Here is a 19193-nt window from a genome sequence, read left to right as displayed (position 1 = left end):
GCAGGTCAATGAACAGATTCCAAGCAGAAGCAACATGCGGTCGTTGAGTTATTGATGAAGGAAGGGTGCAGGCTGTCCAACATCCACAGAAGGCTACAGAATGCAATGTCTTGTCATTGGTGACTCTTGTCAATGGTGTCATCTCCATAAACAATCTGTAGCTTTCAGTGGATGTTGGCCAGCCTGCTCCTCTACATCAAGAACTCAGTGACAACATGCTGCTTTTGCTTGGAACACATTATTTACCTGCAGTGAAAAAGAAGAAGAGATACTGTAGAAGATATGTTACTCTACCAACATGTGACATTTTAATGACGTATGTCAATGTTATGCCCACTTTTACATTACTTTCAGTACAGCCCTCATATTATAGCATTGCTGTGCTAACTGTCCTTTGTATTATTATAAGAATTCCAGTCACTATAGACTTGTAGTATTGGTTTATGTCCGTTCCAAGCTGGCTTCTTGTGTTTCTGAGGAACTTTATATATCCCCACCAGAATTTCCAGATCCACTGTACTGCTGGTGAATGGTGCTGTCTCACCTCCCTGACAGATTCTTAATAATGCAGCGTTGGGTGTTTAGCTACAATGACACATTTTGGTATGCCTACGTGAAAATGGGTGGGGGATACATAGACTTGAAGTGAATTATCATTTTTGGAGTTTTAAAAAGATGAAGACAGTAGGTGATTTAAATTACCAGTTCCCAGACAAGGCTGAAAGTTCTTGAGAGCACCTCTGTGACGCAGTAGTGTCAGGCCATGTGACTCCTTGTTGGGGTAGGTATTCCTATCAATGACACCAACTCATTAGTAGTGCATTCTTAAACTATACAGTGTCGCACTTCAACAGTATGCATGTCCATACACAGCAAAAACATCAAATCGTACATAGTATAAAATAGTCCCAAATTGCACTATGATTTATCTTCACAGTTGTAATATACTCCAATTCCAAAGTGTTGCTCAAACACCCAGTGCTTCAGTGATATGTGCTGCCAAAGTTATTCATGTATATATGCATCTTCACCAGCTGTGCTCTCACCTGGTATATATGACCAGACCGTTAGGTGAGGTCATGTATCGCATGCATCCCCTAATTTGGACTGATGTCTGTGGTTCATTGATAGTAAAGAATTGATGGTACCGGTACATCCTTTCAATATATATCCTCCTTCTCAATACATCTCCACCAACATGTTTATACCGAGAAGAGATTACTAGGAAATTATGTTTTATCCTTATATAATGTTTTTTAATACAAAACAGTATTCCACTCACACTTATAAAGTAATAATGCACTTCTTATAATACATCTCTAATGATGTGCAATGTTATTTAAAGATCCTCCAACCCTAAAACTCAAGACTGAACAGCCGGCTTTATCCTCAGACCTGTTCACGAGCGTTATGATGTCAAAGCCCCTCCCCTACGTGTTACGCCACCGGGTCACATGGCATCAGGGGGATTTTCCTGTGAGTGGAATACTGTTTTTATTAATAAATATTTTATAGGGATAAAACACTATGTTCTGGTCATTTCTTCCCAGTATAAACATGATGGTGGAGATGTATTGAGAAGGAGGATATATATTGAAATGACGTACCGGTACCATTGAACCACAGACATCAGTCCAAATTAGGGGACGCATGCAATACATGACCTCACCTAACGATCTGGTCATATATACTAGGTGAGAGCACAGCTGGTGAAGGTGGATAACTTTGGCTGCACATATCACTGAAGCACTGGGTGTTTGAGCAACACTTTGGAATTGGAGTATATTACAACTGTGAAGCTAAATCATATTGCAATTTGGGACTATTTTATACTATATACGATTTGATGTTTGCTGTGTATGAACATGCATGCTGGTGAAGCGTGACACTGTATAGTTTGATTGTATTTTTACACATTTTGTATGGGAGTGTGAATAATGTGCGTGAATCACACATTTTAGTATTTTGGTTTACACATAGCAGCTCACAAGATTTTGCACTATATTGTTTCATTAATAGTGCATGCTGACAGCTCACATTTATATCCTTTAGGTTGAAAATATTTCAGATATGTGTAAATTCTGAGAGCATGAACTACCCTGCTGGCTTTTGTATCAATTGTGGGACCCAGTGTATAGTTCTGCGCAAGTGTTTTTTGTGTTGGGCCTCGTTCACACCATACATGCATGTGCAGATTTCACTTACAGAGACATCAGTATTCATCAGTTTGTGTTTCCTTCAATTCGTTTTATACACGCTGCAGATTCCTGTGCAGAAAAAATCTGCACGTGATACTAATGTTGTGGTGTGAACAGGGCACATAGAGAACAATTGATTTTGTTGTGCCCCTGCAGAATGCATGCAGTAAAACTGACGTCCATGGTGTGAATGACCCCTTAGCTGAATGTCTACCCATGTGCTACAAACCGTAGAGTCTGAGTGGTTCTGTTCTTTTTAAAGATAATTGCACCTTTCTTACCATGTTTCATGTCAAATGTGTATCATGAACCATGGTCAGTATGCAACCCCCCCCCCCCCCTCCCCTTTTACAGGATTTCTGGGTTCTTCTCACAGCAACCTGTCAAATTTGAAGTGGTGTGACTGTCTGTGGCTTCGCCTGCACGGTTATGTCATTCATTCACAGGAAGTTGTGAATGAAAAAAACTGCAAGTCCGATCTGTCGGCACAGCAGAGGGACTGTAGGTCATGGAGCACAAGTGCGATCACCATAATTGTAGCTCAGCGATACTTGCTCCGGCTCTGTAGCTGAAGATTTGTACTTCTGTACAGACCTGGGGCTGGGGAAAAGAGTCTGCACCCACAATCCCCACATTGCACCCACAATCCCCTGATTACAAGTGTAATACTTTGCAGGCTCAAAAAATAATAAATGCATATTTCTGGGTGCATTTATTTGCAAAAACTTACATTTTCATTTAAAGCTTAACCCAAGGAAATCTTAAAGATACAAACAAATGCAGCCATGTATTCAGTAATAAACCAAGAAATGTATATTCAATTACAACCATTGAAAGTACCTAAATCTGACTTGGTGTCAATCCCTTGTAGCCACCTCTATAGCAGTCCTCAGACTAGAAAAAGGAGGGGCAGCATTAAGAGCAGGTATACTGTATGCAAATGTGATAAAAATAATATACGAATGGAGGAGTGAGCAGAAAGATTACCTCATCTCTCTGCCGCTGCCCTCTTACAGTCCAGTCAGCAAGCTTGGACTGGGGAGGTGACACTACTGTCATCTTGCTGACTGCTGTGTAATGGGCTGTGTAAATCTGAAGGCAGAAATGCACATCCATTGGCAGGTTATACAGTTCCCTTCTGTGTATGTTGTCTGTGTATTCAAATGTTTTCTTTCAGTTTTTGTTTTATTGTAAAATGTAAAGTCCCAGCGGAAGCCACCTTGTAAAAGCTGCAGCAAATGGACAGACCCAATGAGCTGCGGAGAACTCACTAGTGCAGTCTTTGACAGATATAAGTAATGCCAGCTGTGCATCCATCCAAAACTGAGTTTTGGCAGTCAGTGCTTTACACTGATAATCATGAAATTCTTTTTTTGTAATTTATTCTGATACAGCTAGAAGGCTTCTGGAGGCAGATTGAGAGCACCCATCAGTTTCTCCAGGAGAAGGTGAAATGCTCATACGATGAAGCTGGAAAAATTATGATGAACCTAATATCAAAAATGATTGTAGTGGAGAGCATCCTGAGTGACTCTCAGGAGGAGCTGGCCATGGTAATCTTACATTACATCATTTTCTGTACCCAAGGGGCATGTTAACTAGTGAGAGTTTCCCCGACACTCATAATAAAATACTTTTTTGTCTTTACGTGCTTCTTGATTGTGGGTTTTTTCACTTATTCTCTTTTGAAGGTTTTTTTCTATTAACATTTTATTGCGAATTCCAATTTTTGACGGAACATGAAGAATAGCATTCATTACCCCTCTTGTTCCCTTAAAAGCAATTTCATGCACAACATAAATGATCTAATGGTATCTTGGAAACTGCACATGTGCTACAATCAGGAAGTGTACTCTAGATCCCCTGAGTATTTTGATCTCAATAGAATGTCTATTCTTCAGCAGCTTCTCTGTACTATTCTGGGCAAGCCTGCAGCATCACCCGAGTGTGACATTGGGGACACCCCAGGGATATGTGATGGGCAGCCTAGGATATTTGTAGGCTAGGGTGTCAGAAAACATTCAGAGAGTTAGGTGTGTGAGACCATGATTGAAGCAGAAAGGTGTCATCAGACATACAAGACATTGAGTTTGGAATAGAGCACCGTTCCTTAAAGCTGGCCATACAGAGATTGAAATAGCCAGTCCCTGCTGGGATGATCAGTGTGTGTGGGCTTCTCTGCTTGACAGTAGGCAATTGTTTAAAGGAGAAGTACAGCCAAAGCTCTTTTGGCTGTTCTTCTGCTGTGGATCACAGGAGTGCAGTTCGTCCTGCACTCCTGTGACCTGTTTTGTCAGTCAGCCGTTCCAGGCTGGGGAAAGATCCCGACTTTAAAGTCTGGGTCCACCCCAAGGTATGGAATGGTACCTGGCTCAGCCTCTCAGCCAGGGGCGGACTGACAACTCATGGGGCCCCCGGGCAATAGGGGATCATGGGGCCCCTGTGTCCTTGCCCAAACTCAAAAAAGCCTATGAAAAAGGTACCAGGGGCATCTCATTGGGCCCCCTACTGACTCCAGGCCCTCGCCCTCAGGCAGTGCCCGAGTTTCCAAATGGTCAGTCCGCCCCTGCTCTCAGCAATCTGCTGATAGCCTGATCCAGCCATTCCCTCCCCCTGACAGTGACAGTCAACGCTCTCTGCTCAGAGCAGCTGTGAGAACTGAATGATCATGTGAGTTCTCACACTTAGAGCCGGCGGGGGACAGATGCAGCATTGCACCCATGCTGCATCCACCTGGGAAGTATAAATGGGCAAAACAAACCCCATACTTCTATTTTAAGCAATTTCTGTCGAAGGGACATGTTAGAAAATGTTCTAAATCCTTAATCCACCTCTTTTGTGTGAATAGAGGAATCTGTTTCTGCTGTCTGAACTGAAAAAACCTAACCCTGTATTGCCAGTTTAACTCCTGTCCTCCAGTATCCCCAACATTTTGAGATGTTTCCTCAGTAGAAAAGGCTGTGAAAAAATTACCAAGCCAGCAGTTAAAAAGTATGTAAACTTTAAAATAAAAAATGGGATAGTAGCTAACCCTGTACTTGTTCCTGCACTATATTTATTTTCTTACTTTTACTTTCAGCCTGGTGATACTTCTTTAACTGACTGTCCTAGGGTGACAATGCTCCCTAAGCTGCTTGCTAAGCCGAAAGAGTGTGGTCACCCTAAGCTGTGTTGTAAACCAAAGCCTGTACAAAACCTGTGCTCACTACCAGAACATACAGCTTGTCTGCTCCCTTGAGCTTAAGTACCACACAGCAGCCTGGGACCAGTCCCTACTGGCTGCACACTGACTGGCCATGTCATTGAAGAGAGACATGACACTGTGCATGGAGTTTAGAAGATCAAAAGATGAGTGCGATGATACACCTAATAGGAAAACCTAGTGTAGGTAAATGGGGTTTTTTTTGGGAGGAGGGGGATTTAAGCCTAAGTTACTTGTCCAACGTAAAGTATAACTGTCAGGAATGGACTTGCCAATAGTGGTGGGACTCACCTGCCTTGTGGGCTGCAGTACCAGGGCTGGCCAGCGGGTGCTCTCAACAACCAGAGGTTCACTTCAGCAATTAGCCATCACCTGGGGCTGATTGCAGGTGTATTTAAGGGATGGCCAGACCTGCAGTCTGGGCCTTGGTGTGTGTTTTTCCATGGGCCCCTGTACCTTGTAACCTGCATTCCTGTTCCTGTTTCTGCCTGACTTGTTGCCGACCCTGCCTGATCCTGACCTCTGCTGACTTCTCCTGTTTGATCCCTGGCTTGTGACCCTGACCATTCTCTCCGCCTGCTCCTCCTGTACCTACCTGCCCGATAGTTATTGACCCGGCCTGCCTGACTACGTTGTGCTCTATATGTTTATGTACCTGTGTATCTATATCAGTTTGGGTTTGTTTCACCTTGTTGTATGTATTTGTGTTAGCTTGGGGTTTGGTGCACTGCGTTTATGTTTGTATTGTTAGTCTTAATAAATTGTCTTATTTATACCATATCTGAAGCCTACGTTTCCCTGTGTCAGTACACACATCTCTGGTCACACCCGCATCCCTGACAATAACATTTTGGGGATGCTTTTAGAGTGGAGATGAGGAACATTGGCATAGTTTTTCAACAATGGGCCCATTCAGGACAGGGGGTGTTTCATGCATTACAGCTACACCTAGATGCTAAACAAAAGCCCTAAAAAAAAGCTGGACTGTTTCCACTGTATATAATCCTTTTTATGTTTCCTCTGAGAAATATCAAATTTACAATCTAATGATCATATTTTAAATTTAAAGGAAATACAAGAAAAGATGATCCGCTGGGAGCACATGGCAAAGGTGGTGGATTCCCTGAAATACCAAATACAGGAGGAAAGTGAATGCCGGCTTGGTGCTGTTTCCAAAACCCTGGAACAGCTGACCTTAAAGAAGAAGATTACTGTGAAACACAAGGAGAGACACCTCACTGACCTCTTCAAAGCATTCTGGGAGGAGGTGTCACGGTACAACAGGGGTGAGTGGTGTCAATTATATTCTTCAGATCTGATGGACTACTGAAATGTCTGGTTTAATTCATGCAACCGTGCACTTTATTCTGAAAATGAGGTTATTGCAGTGTCCGTTATCTGCAAACCATTCTGCTATTAGGCCACATGTTTTAGACCCCAACACTAAATACAGTATATGGTACCATGGATATAGATGTAGCTCAATCCCTAAATATATAAGAACTCTCAAATACAAAAAATGCCTAGGGGACTGTAAAAGAGTTGCACCACATAAAAACAAATCAATACTTTCTTAAAAAATCCACCTTTTTATTCACATACATAATTAAAATCATAATTGCATAGGAGTATATCCAACATAGTGAATAGTTGTATGATAGCATTTATGCATATAAGAATATATTAAAAAATCTTTCTGCCAGTCTGTCACAGGAATCACCTTTATTTTCCTTCTTAACCCTATGCACTAGGGCTAAGTCTTTATCTTGGGCGTTGTTTCTTTATCTTATATTGTTAGATATGTGTTTGACATCTTTGTCCCTTGAGATACATTTTTTGTAGTTACCCACTATATGTGGGCACCCTGGTCTGTGACCCCTTATGTGTTTCCTGTTTGATGGTCTCCTGCCCTTTCCACAGCTCCAGGACAAGACTTTCCTCATGGTGCTTCCCCATTGCACCCTATTTCTTTTGCTAGAGAACGGATTTATACGTTATACATGTATTGTTGGTGGGTAAGTTAGGATTTGTACTGCTCATCAACTGTTCCTTTTTTGGAAAGTTTTTTCATTTTGCAGATATTTTCTTTTTGGTATGTGTCCTTACTATGGTATACTAATCACATGGTTTCTCGCCTATTAAATATAATTGGCTCCTGAAGAAGTGAATGTTGTTTCACGAAACGTGTTGAGTTTTAGGATATTAGCTGGCAATTCGTATATGCATATACTGTATGTTGTCATACAACTGTTCACTATTTTTAGACATACTCATATACAATTTTAATATAATATTAATTATGTACAGTCAGGTCCATAAATATTGGGATGTCGACACAATTCTAACATTTTTGGCTCTATACACAACCACAATGGATTTGAAATGAAACGAACAAGATGTGCTTTAACTGCAGACTGTCAGCTTTAATTTAAGGGTATTTACATCCAAATCAGGTGAACGGTGTAGGAATTACAACAGTTTGCATATGTGCCTCCCACTTGTTAAGGGACCAAAAGTAATGGGACAGAGTAATAATCATAAATCAAACTTTCACTTTTTAATACTTTGAGTCAATTACAGCCTGAAGTCTGGAATGCATAGACATCACCAGACACTGGGTTTCATCCCTGGTGATGCTCTGCCAGGCCTCTACTGCAACTGTCTTCAGTTCCTGCTTGTTCTTGGGGCATTTTCCCTTCAGTTTTGTCTTCAACAAGTGAAATGCATGCTCAATCGGATTCAGGTCAGGTGATTGACTTGGCCATTGCATAACATTCCACTTCTTTCCCTTAAAAAACTCTTTGGTTGCTTTTGCAGTATGCTTTGGATCATTGTCCATCTGCACTGTGAAGCGGCATCCAATGAGTTCTGAAGCATTTGGCTGAATATGAGCAGATAATATTGCCCGAAACACTTCAGAATTCATCCTGCTGCTTTTGTCAGCAGTCACATCATCAATAAATACAAGAGAACCAGTTTCATTGGCAGCCATACATGCCCACGCCATGACACTACCACCACCATGCTTCACTGGTGAGGTGGTATGCTTAGGATCATGAGCAGTTCCTTTCCTTCTCCATACTCTTCTCTTCCCATCACTCTGGTACAAGTTGATCTTGGTCTCATCTGTCCATAGGATGTTGTTCCAGAACTGTGAAGGCTTTTTTAGATGTCGTTTGGCAAACTCTAATCTGGCCTTCCTGTTTTTGAGGCTCACCAATGGTTTCCATCTTGTGGTGAACCCTCTGTATTCACTCTGGTGAAGTCTTCTCTTGATTGTTGACTTTGACACACATACACCTACCTCCTGGAGAGTGTTCTTGATCTGGCCAACTGTTGTGAAGGGTGTTTTCTTCACTAGGGAAAGAATTCTTCGGTCATCCACCACAGTTGTTTTCCGTAGTCTCCGGGTCTTTTGGTGTTGCTGAGCTCACCGGTGCGTTCCTTCTTTTTAAGAATGTTCCAAACAGTTGTTTTGGCCACGCCTAATGTTTTTGCTATCTCTCTGATGGGTTTGTTTTGTTTTTTCAGCCTAATGATGGTTTGCTTCACTGATAGTGACAGCTCTTTGGATCTCATCTTGAAAGTTGACAGCAACAGATTCCAAATGCAAATAGCGCACTTAAAATGAACTCTGGACCTTTTATCTGCTCATTGTAATTGGGATAATGAGGGAATAACACACACCTGGCCATGGAACAGCTGAGAAGCCAATTGTCCCATTACTTTTGGTCCCTTAACAAGTGGGAGGCACATATGCAAACTGTTGTAATTCCTACACCGTTCAGTGAATTTGAATGTAAATACCCTGAAATTAAAGCTGACAGTGTGCAGTTAAAGCACATCTTGTTTGTTTCATTTCAAATCCATTGTGGTGGTGTATAGAGCCAAAAATGTTAGAACTGTGTCGATGTCCTAATATTTATGGACCTGACTGTATGTGAATAAAGGATTTTTAAAGAAAGTTTTGATTTTTATATGGTGCGTAAAGTCTCCTCGGCAATTTTTGTATTTGAAAGTTCTGATGTGTTCCTCTGGTTTAGGGACAGAATTGTTCAGGTGCCCACATACTCCCTGAGTTTGATCTTTGGATGCCTTTTAAGCTATCAAAAAAGCTCACATTTAGAGTCGGTTCGAACCAGAACATCCCTTTCCCACACCTTGTTCAAATGCACTGTCCTTGTGATCTGCATGCAGGTTGCTAGTGTATTGTTAACTGCACCCCAAAAACAGATTGCAAACACAGTGCATTTGCCGGCACCAAATCTCATGGTACTGCTGGTATTGCAGTGCCATGTAATTTGGTGCAGCGCAATTTTAAAAGTAACGCCGTAGTGCGATCGTGGTGTGAACCAGCCCTTAAAGGATAAATTCACCTTTTATAAAATGTTATAATGAAACACACATAACATGTTACTGCTGCAGCTGCCCCCGCACCCCACCAAGTCCCCACTGTAACAGCAGGCTGGGGATCTTCTCACCGCACCTGCTGTCACAATTTGACATAATTTTTGCCATGCAGGGCTCCACCCACCCGGCCGCATCATTCATTCACAGAGTTCTGTGAATAGGAAACTACAACTACTGTCAGCCTTTGTGGCTGACGGCTTGTAGTCCTCAGTGAACTACGTGAGCGCTGTAGGTAGTTCATTGATTCTTCCTGTCATTATGTAACTGCCTGCCTATACGAGATACGAGCAGACAGATACACTGATGGTCTGCAGAAGACCTGCATTGCACCTGTAATCTGCAGAGTGTGGGTGCAATGCTTTACAGGCCCCCCCCCCCAAAAAAAAAAAATAATAGATGCACATTTTTTTACCTGCAAAAAGATGTGCATTTGTTATTGTTTTTTTAAACATGAACTTATCCTTGAAGAGAAATTTTTAAAATATAATTCTTATTAATACTTTACATGTTACACCCTAAATATGGCTGTAACATAGCGTGCTGATAAAAGTGGACTTAGCCTTTCAAATCTGTTTTTACTGTTGTTACGGTGTTATTGCAATACATCTGAAAACAATGGACGTAAAAACACATCTCAGCCAAAGCACCACAAAGCACATTGCTAATGCATATGCATTATCATGCACAGTGGTGTGAACCTACCTTATGACATAAGTAAAGGTAGCTTACAAACAATAATGTAGGAAACCAACACATTGGGATCCCGCCATCAAAGTTTGTCTCAAACACAGTTACATTTATTACAATGGTGTAGAGATTACAATCCTAGATGTTAACCAGGACAAATGAAATTGGACCAGTTTCCCTCAACTTTCCAGAAATTAAGGCACATCATTAATCTGGGATGCCATGATTTAAACATGGCTATAAGGAGTGTGAAGATGCAAAAAGAAGGGCTGCTAAATTCAAGTGTTCTGCCAAAGTGTAAGTAAAGGGAACAGGAAGAATCAGTACATTTTCACGGCCAATAGCATCCCACAGTACCTGTGGTAACTGCAGTTAAAAACTGGCAGTGGCATCACTACTAAGCATGCATAGGAAATATGTCAGGAAGCTGCATCAGAATTTCCTCCATGTAAGGACATGCCAGTCATGCTGTCTTACAGCCTTGTATGTATGCAAACCCAACAATGAATGTCTTATTTGGTTTATCAGATATACCACTGAAAGAATTTCGCTATACAGTGGGTATACAGTATAAAAGAATCACCCCTGTTAAAATAATCACATTTTGTTGCTTTGCAGCCTTAAATGAAGACAGACACCATTATTTGTTTTATCCAGCTGTATTTACATAGTGCAACTTATAACATCCAAGTGAAAGATATAACACCAAAATGGCAGAATTTAACAAAAAAAAAAAACAGAATCACTGAGTTGGAAAAAGGATCATCCCCTACTAAAAATTAATTTTGTAAATTCAATCGGGTGTATCTCATCAGCTTCTCAATGGCACACAAAGCCATTTGACTTTCAACGGTGATCAACTGTGGTCATTTTGATCAGCTCACCATGAAAAGAGCTTTCCTGGAGCATGTCAGACCCTGGTAGTGCAACTGAAGCAAACAATCAACTATGGGTGGAAAGGCACTGTCAAAAGATCACAGGGATGAAGTTATGGACAGGCAAAAGTCAGGAGATGGATTAAAAAAATGCAAAGGCTTTATCAATGCCTAGAAGCAGAGTGAAGTCTATTATTAAGAAATGGAAGGTATTTGGTACAACACAGACCCTCCCCAGATCAAGATGTCGCTCCAAACTGGATGAAAGAGCCAGGAGGAAACTGGTCAGAGGCTATAAGAGGCCTACAGCAACTCTGAAGCAGTTGCAGGAATTGATGACAAAGAGTGGTCATTGTGTACATGTGACAACAATATCACAAATTCAACACAAATGTGGCTTGTATGGGCTGCTTACAAGAAAAAAACACTCCTCAAGAAAGGCCACATGCAGTCACGACTGAGCTTTGCCAGAACATACCTTGAAGATTCTGATGGCACATGGAAAAAGGTGTTCTGGTCAGATGAGACTAAAATTGAATTATTTGGCCTCAACACTAAACAATATGTCTTGCGGAAACCCAGTACAGCTCACCATCCAAATAGCACCATTTCTGCAGTAAAGCATGGAAGTGGTGATATCTTGTTAAGGGGGGATTTCTCCGCAGCAGGGACTAGAGCACTTGTCAGGATAGAAGGAAAAATGGATGGGACAAAATACCATCAAATTCGTGATAAAAATCTGCTGCCCTCTGCCAGAAAGTTGTCAATGGAAAGAAGGTTTACTTCCAACATGACAATGACCCAGAGCTCAAAGCAAAAATGACCAACAGTGGTTGAAGAAGAAAACGGTGAATAGCCTTGCATGGCCTAGTCAAAGGCCAGACTTACACCCCATTGAAAATTTGTGGAATGACTTGAAGACTGCAGCCCACAAACGGTCACCATCAGATTTACAGTTGTGCTCAAAAGTTTGCACACCCTGGCAGAAATTGTGAAATTTTGGCATTGATATTGAAAATATGACGGATCATGCAAAATAATGCTCTTTTATTGAAGGATGATGATCATATGAAGCCATCTATTATCAAATAGTTGTTTGGCTCCTTTTTAAATCATAATGATAACAGAAATCACCCAAATGACCATGATCAAAAGTTTACATACCCTGGAATGTTTGGCCTTGGTACAGACACACAAGGTGACACACACGTGTTAAAATGCCAATTAGAGGGGGGCGTGGTCTGCCGCGGCTGGAAGATGGCCGCATAGTGAGGGAGCTCCCGCCGGCCGGATCCCTCTGAATCGCCGCACTACGGAGCGGGGTGAGAGAGAGCTGCCACGATATGGGGAAGCATGACCGGACCTCATCCGGTGCCCGATCGCGCTCCCCACGGAGCCAGGGGGTGCAGGGGAGGCACATACAGGAGCTCTTCCGCTCCCAGCAGCACAGGGACGGGCCGCAGCCATCTCCTTCTCCTTCTCCTGCTGCTTCCCCCTCCCCCCCCCTCTCTACGGCTGCTGACACAATTAACCCTCCCTGCTCTGATATGCAGGCAGCCCCAGACACAGTGCCTCAGCATGATGTCCCCTCTGCCTCACAATCTCTGTCCCTAAGGGATCTTCAGGCTGTGGCAGCTGACATTAAGGCCACCCTGACAGCCACACTCACTGCAGCATTGGGGGAGCTGCATAATGATTTAAGGGCCATGGGTTCGCGATTGGAACACGTGGAATCCGCATCCAGGCAAACTGGATCCGCCATTATTGATTTACAACATCAGTCATCGGTGCACGCTTCCACTATCAGAGAACTACACAGGCATATTGAGGATTTAGATAACCGTGGCCGCAGGCGTAATATCAGAATCCGCGGTCTCCCAGAATCAGTAGAACATGCCGATATTCCCAAAGCAGCAATGGCCATATTCAATAACCTCCTTGGTCGCCCGCCAGTAACCCCGATTGACATCGAACGTGTGCACAGAGCGATCCGCCCCAGGAGCGGAGACGCAGACCCTCCCAGGGATATCGTTTGCTGCCTAGTCAGCTTCCCGCTCAAAGAAGATGTCCTCCGCTGTGCTAGAGACAGAGGGCGCCTTTTATATGAGGGGACAGAAATACAACTTTTTCAGGACTTATCCAGCACCACCCTACGCCAGCGGCGCGCTTTACGCCCTCTTCTGGATACGCTACGTTCGCGTAGCATTCCGTACCGATGGAGGTTCCCCTTCTGTCTCTCTGTACAGGTTGGTGGTCGCTCTCACAACCTGCGAACCCCTGAAGAACTGCCCTCTTTCTGTGCCACCATAGACATCCCGCTGATTGACCTGCCTGATTGGTACAGCTCCATGAGACTACCGCTATCCCAGGATTTGGTGGCCGAGGATAGTGCTATGGAATGGCGCGGCCAGTCTTATCGTAGAGGGCGGATGGCCCCATCGACCCCTCCGAGACCCCTCATAGGGGACGCCACGACTACCTTTAGCCCGACGGCCTCTCCAGCGCACAGGAGGCCACGACGCGAAACCTAATGGTCCCTGTCCTTCCCTCAACACTGCTTCTTCGATGCATACACTGCTGAGTGTTTACGTTCTACTGCGACTGCACACCTTTTTTCATCCACTCGCCCCATATGTTCCAGTTGTGCACTGGCGCTCTATGATCAATGCTCGTCGGACTCCTACTTTACTGCCTTTCCTACTTGTTCGTCAAGATGACAGCCTGCGATTCCTGGGACTCTTTCACTATCCTGTACGAAAAATTTTGGGCCTCCACAGTTCCTTCCTGCCTTCCAAGAGCGAGTCCTCCGCCTCCAGTTGGCTATCGATTTGTGCCGTCTCCCAGCCTTCTATCTCCAATTACCATTTGGATGCATCCTGGGCAATGAAGGTCCTCCAGCCTCGTCTTCCTGGCAAGCTCTGAACTTCGCCCTCATGACTTTGCGGACGTCCTGCTGCTCGCTTGGGGCTGTTCTGTTCTGTGATGATTTGTTCACCCCCCCCCCCACCCTCTCCGTGGACATTGGAACGCCTGGCCTTCCCATTCCTTCGGAAGTGATTCCTGCTCCATTTGTAACGTATATTTTATATTTTCTGTGTGCATATGTTAGTGTCTTTCTTATTCCGCCGGGGGGTGGTCTCCGGGGAGGTGTGTATTGTAGGCGGGGACGGGTAACTGCTTTTTTTTTTTTTTTGGAGAGTGTTATTGTTCGTATAGTCAGTGGAGTTTGGTTGGGTGGATGAGCGCCATCTCTCCCCGCTACTGGTTAGCCATTTCAACATGGAACCATATCATTCTCTCCAGCCCGGCTTTCACTTGGCCGAATTGGCATACCTGAGGGCCTGTGTGCCTTTGCTCACCCCCATGCTCACTTCCCTCCGCCTCCTCCTCCCCACTCCTACGCCATTCCAGGAGGGGTGATGCTCTCCCCCTTTTGCTTCCCTGAGGGCGCCAGCTACTATAATTGTGTGTGGGGGGAGGGGGAGGGGGGTTTCCTGTGTCTTATTTAGTCCCCTTGATACTTATTTTTTTTTTTGTGGGTTTGATGACGGGCCTTGATCTTAGGGGGCTTCATTGGTTACTGCTGAACAGGGGCTTATTGCCGTTTTATCTGTTATTGTCATGCTCATTCATGTTTTGATAATGTTGACTTGTTATGTTTTTTGCCTTGTGATGCGGTTTGCCTGTAATATGTGCAGGGGTCTTTCGCTGTTCTCCGTTTAGCGAGGTGCCCCTTTACTGTCTTACGCTCACCTTGGCTTAGGCTGTCCTTCCCAATGCGGTCACTCTGTATGTGCCTTTACACTTCTTTAATACTACGTATAGCTAGACCCCTCGCTCGGCAATATTTCACTCGCGATACTTCTAATAAATCTGCCCAGGTCTTCTTCTTCTGCATGTTACATAACACTTCATCCCCCACGGAAGACCGGTACCCAAACCTTCCCTGTGCTCCACCCCTGCGGACTCCTGACACCTCTTATCTCTCTCGAACCCCGCCCCCTTATTCTTGCCTTATTTTTTTTATAATTTCCCATAGGGGGCTACCGGCCGGCGGATGCGCACTTCCTGGTTTTACGCCGACCTCGTTCCCCACACAGTGAGCCCGGCGAGCTTCCACTGATCCTTTTCTTTCGGCTTCTATCTTTATCCTTTTTTTTGAGCTTTTCTTTTATCTTTGTGTTTCTCTTCCTTTTTCCCGTCCTTTTCCCCTTTTCCTGTTTCTCTTTCTCTCACGTGGAACAGCGGGTCTGTTCCTCAAGCCGTATCCTATCTATTTTCTTCTTTTCCACCTCCACCCCCCCTTTTTTTTTTTTTTTTCCCTCCCCCCTTCCTTTTCCCATCCCCCGAATCCTCGGCATACCTAAGCTTCGGACTCAGGCTTCGCCTTCCAGCAGTCATGCTTTCTTCCACCTCACAACCGGCACAATTGTCTCTGAAACTCCTTTCACTTATTATCAAAGGTCTGAACATACCCGAAAAGCGCTCCATGCTCCTCTCTTACTTACACAAACAGAAAGCGGATGTGGTCTTTTTACAAGAAACACATTTTCGCCAAGACTCCATTCCAAAGCTTTACAATTTCTGCTTCCCCACAGTCCTCCACGCCACCAACCCCCTGGCTAAGTCTAAGGGGGTTGCGATACTGTTCGCCAGACACCTCCAGTTTCATATAACGGATTCCATGGTGGACCCTGAAGGTAGATACCTGTTTATAAAGGGAGTATTCGCTAACAGACCTATCACATTCGCCAATGTCTATGCCCCCAATGTTCAACAGGTCTCCTTCCTGCGCTCAATCGTCTCTGCCCTAGCCGCTTTCCAGGAAGGGTTACTGATACTTGGAGGCGATCTGAATGTCCCTTTGAGCCCTCTGCTAGACTCCTCCTCGGGTAGTTCTTTTTTACCCTACAAGGCCCTCAGGCAAATACATATACAATTACAGCTTCTACAATTACATGACACCTGGCGTACACTTTACCCCACTGTTAAAGATTATACTTTTTTTTCCCCACCACACAATAAGTATTCTAGGATAGACTATTTTTTTTTGTCGCAACCAGATCTCCCTCTCCTCCATGCTGCTACCATAGAACCGATGGTCCTTTCCGATCATCATCCCATCTCCATGACGCTACGGTTCCCCATCTCGCACCCGCGCTCCAAATACTGGCGTTTGGATGCTTCCCTTCTTGCAGATGCCGCTATTGTTCAAGAGCTCCGCTCTAGTATGGTTGAATATTTTTCCTTGAATAGCTCGTCAGACACCTCACCCATCACACGATGGGAGGCCCACAAGTGTGTCATTCGGGGCAGCCTCATAGCCATTGCGACGAGACGTAAGAAAGCCAAACAGGAGCGTCTGAAGCTCCTCTCAGATAGGATCCGCTCTTTGGAAAGAGTACACAAACAGACTCTGGCTGCGTCGACTCTTTTGGAACTCACGAGTACACGCACGCAGCTTCTCACGGAACTGGGTAAGGTGGTTAGAAAAAGATTCATTCTTTCACATAAGCTGTATTACGAGTTCGCAAACAAGAGCGGGAAATTTCTAGCCAGAGCTCTTCGTGAAAAACGGGCTAGTATGACGGTGCATAAAATCAGAGGCTCTGATGGCATTGAGGCTACATCCAACCCCGATATTGCCGCCCATTTTGAACGCTACTACAAATCTCTCTACAACCTCCCTCAGGAACGCCCCCCTATCCATTCGGACAGATCTAGAACTGCCTTGATCTCTGAATTTCTCCATCTCTACGGTTCACCCGCCCTCTCAGAGGATCTGGTGCACGCTTTGGAAAATGATCTCACCTTCCTTGAACTGCAATCCGCAGTAAAACAGATGAAACCGGGGAAGAGCCCGGGCCCTGATGGTTTTTCAGCAGCCTATTATAAATCTTTTTTAGATATACTGGGTATTCCATTTCTCGCTGCTTTTAACACTCTCGCTCAACCTTCAGGGTCGCCTAACCACCTGTTGGAGGCTCACATTACAGTTATCCCCAAAGACGGGAAGGACACCACCCAGGTCTCCAATTATAGACCCATTTCCTTGCTGAACGTGGACGTCAAACTATTCGCTAAGATCCTTGCTAATCGTCTTCTTCCCTTGCTTCCCTCCATGGTCGATTTGGACCAAGTAGGATTTATCCCTGGTAGAGAAGCGAGGGACAACACTATCAAGGCCCTTAATCTCCACCACTGGCTTCACAGGTCTAACACCCCGGGTTTTTTCCTCTCCTTGGATGCAGAAAAGGCCTTTGACAGGATTGCCTGGGATTACCTGAACGCATCTTTAGTGGCACTGGGTCTGGGTGAGAAGATGCTTAACTTTATTATGGCCCTCTATTCTGCACCTACTGCCCGGGTCCGGGTGAACGGTCATCTGTCAAACTCCTTTCATCTACGGAACGGTACACGTCAGGGATGCCCCCTCTCCCCGCTTTTGTTTGTCCTATCCCTTGAGCCCCTGTTGCGGAAAATTCGTTTAAACCCTGATGTTAAAGGAATCACGGTGGCAGACAAGGAATATAAGCTTGCAGCTTATGCGGATGATATTCTCTTGTTCCTGGCGGACCCTCACATCACCCTCCCGAACCTACTGAAAGACTTTGCCTTTTTTAGATATTTGTCGAATTTTAAAATTAATTTTTCCAAATCTGCCGCCCTTAACATTACTTTGTCTGCTGAGCTGGTCTCTGCTTGTGAGGCCCAATTCCCATTTCATTGGGAAAGGGATTCCCTAACTTATCTCGGTATCCAGCTCACCAGCAGCCTTGATGACCTTTATGTGAAAAACTATCTTACCGCTCTTCGCTCTATGCAAGAAGACCTCAATAAATGGCACCGTCCCTGTTTCTCGTGGTTTGGAAGGGCAGCGATCATTAAAATGAATGTACTTCCCCGTCTCCTGTATCTCTTCCAAACATTACCAATTCACTTACCTCTTGCTTTCTTTGCTTCTTGCAAAAGACTGTGTTCTCTGTTCCTTTGGAGCCACAAACGTCCACGTATTGCCTACTCCCAATTAACCCTCTCTAAACTTAAAGGGGGCATAGGATTTCCTGATCTTTACCGCTACTATTGGGCTTGTCATCTTTCCCGGATAGTTGATTGGCACGTTCATACTGCCTCCAAAGACTGGATATCTATAGAGAATGCTTGCTCGCCCTTCCCCCTGGCATCGATTCCTTGGCTCTCACCGAAACACACGCCACAAGCTCTTCTCACCCATCCCTTGGTGGGACCTACGTTAAAAATTTTCCGATCGGCTTGTAGATCTGCTGCCATTTCTGACACACCCAACCCCCTGACCCCTATACGCCTCAACCCTGACTTCCCCCCTGGGATGCATAAAGATTTTTTAATGAAACACTGGCCGCACAAACAGATCTTAGTGAAACATTTTCTCCACAAAGGCAAGGTGAAAACGCTCAGTGAACTGCAGGAAAGCCTGGGTATTCGCGAATTCCCTTTCTGGGTATATTTCCAGATCAGACATTATCTGCTCTCTCATAAACCCCCTCATAACTGGCATCGCTCTCTTACCCCATTTGAATCTGCATGCGCGAAGGCTGAACCACGGAAACATCTGATCTCGGAGATCTACCCACTTCTAGTGGAGAGCCGGTCTTATGACTCCCTCCCCGCGTGTCGGGCTTGGAAGAGAGATCTTAATGCTGAGTTGTCGGACTCCGACTGGGACCTGGTTTTCCAATACTCTCATAAATGTTCCCTCAATGTCTCGACACAAGAAAACAGCTACAAAATAGCCTCTAGATGGTACCGAACTCCCTCAAGAATTCATCATTTTAACCCCGC

The 19193-nt window shown here is 44.4% G+C and overlaps 1 protein-coding gene across 2 annotated transcripts in view; it reads left to right on the top strand.

Annotated features, from left to right (window-relative positions):
• The window catches only part of EVC (EvC ciliary complex subunit 1), a 194127-nt gene that overhangs the window by 73271 nt on the left and 101663 nt on the right, over positions 1-19193 (top strand). Inside the window, exons 8-9 of one of the 2 annotated variants that reach the window (XM_089677392.1) lie at positions 3593-3751; positions 6470-6686. In XM_089677392.1, the coding sequence (XP_089533518.1) occupies positions 3593-3751; positions 6470-6686 (376 nt within the window). The remainder of the gene's footprint in view (positions 1-3592; positions 3752-6469; positions 6687-19193) is intronic. The other variant, XM_089677394.1, reaches the window with a different exon arrangement.

This window comes from Staurois parvus, unplaced genomic scaffold (assembly GCF_062004578.1).
Source record: "Staurois parvus isolate SC_StPar_1 unplaced genomic scaffold, SC_StPar_1.0 ptg000186l, whole genome shotgun sequence".
NCBI lineage: Eukaryota > Metazoa > Chordata > Amphibia > Anura > Ranidae > Staurois > Staurois parvus.
Note: the sequence above shows the minus strand (reverse complement) of the source record. Positions and strands in the feature narration are given on the sequence as shown.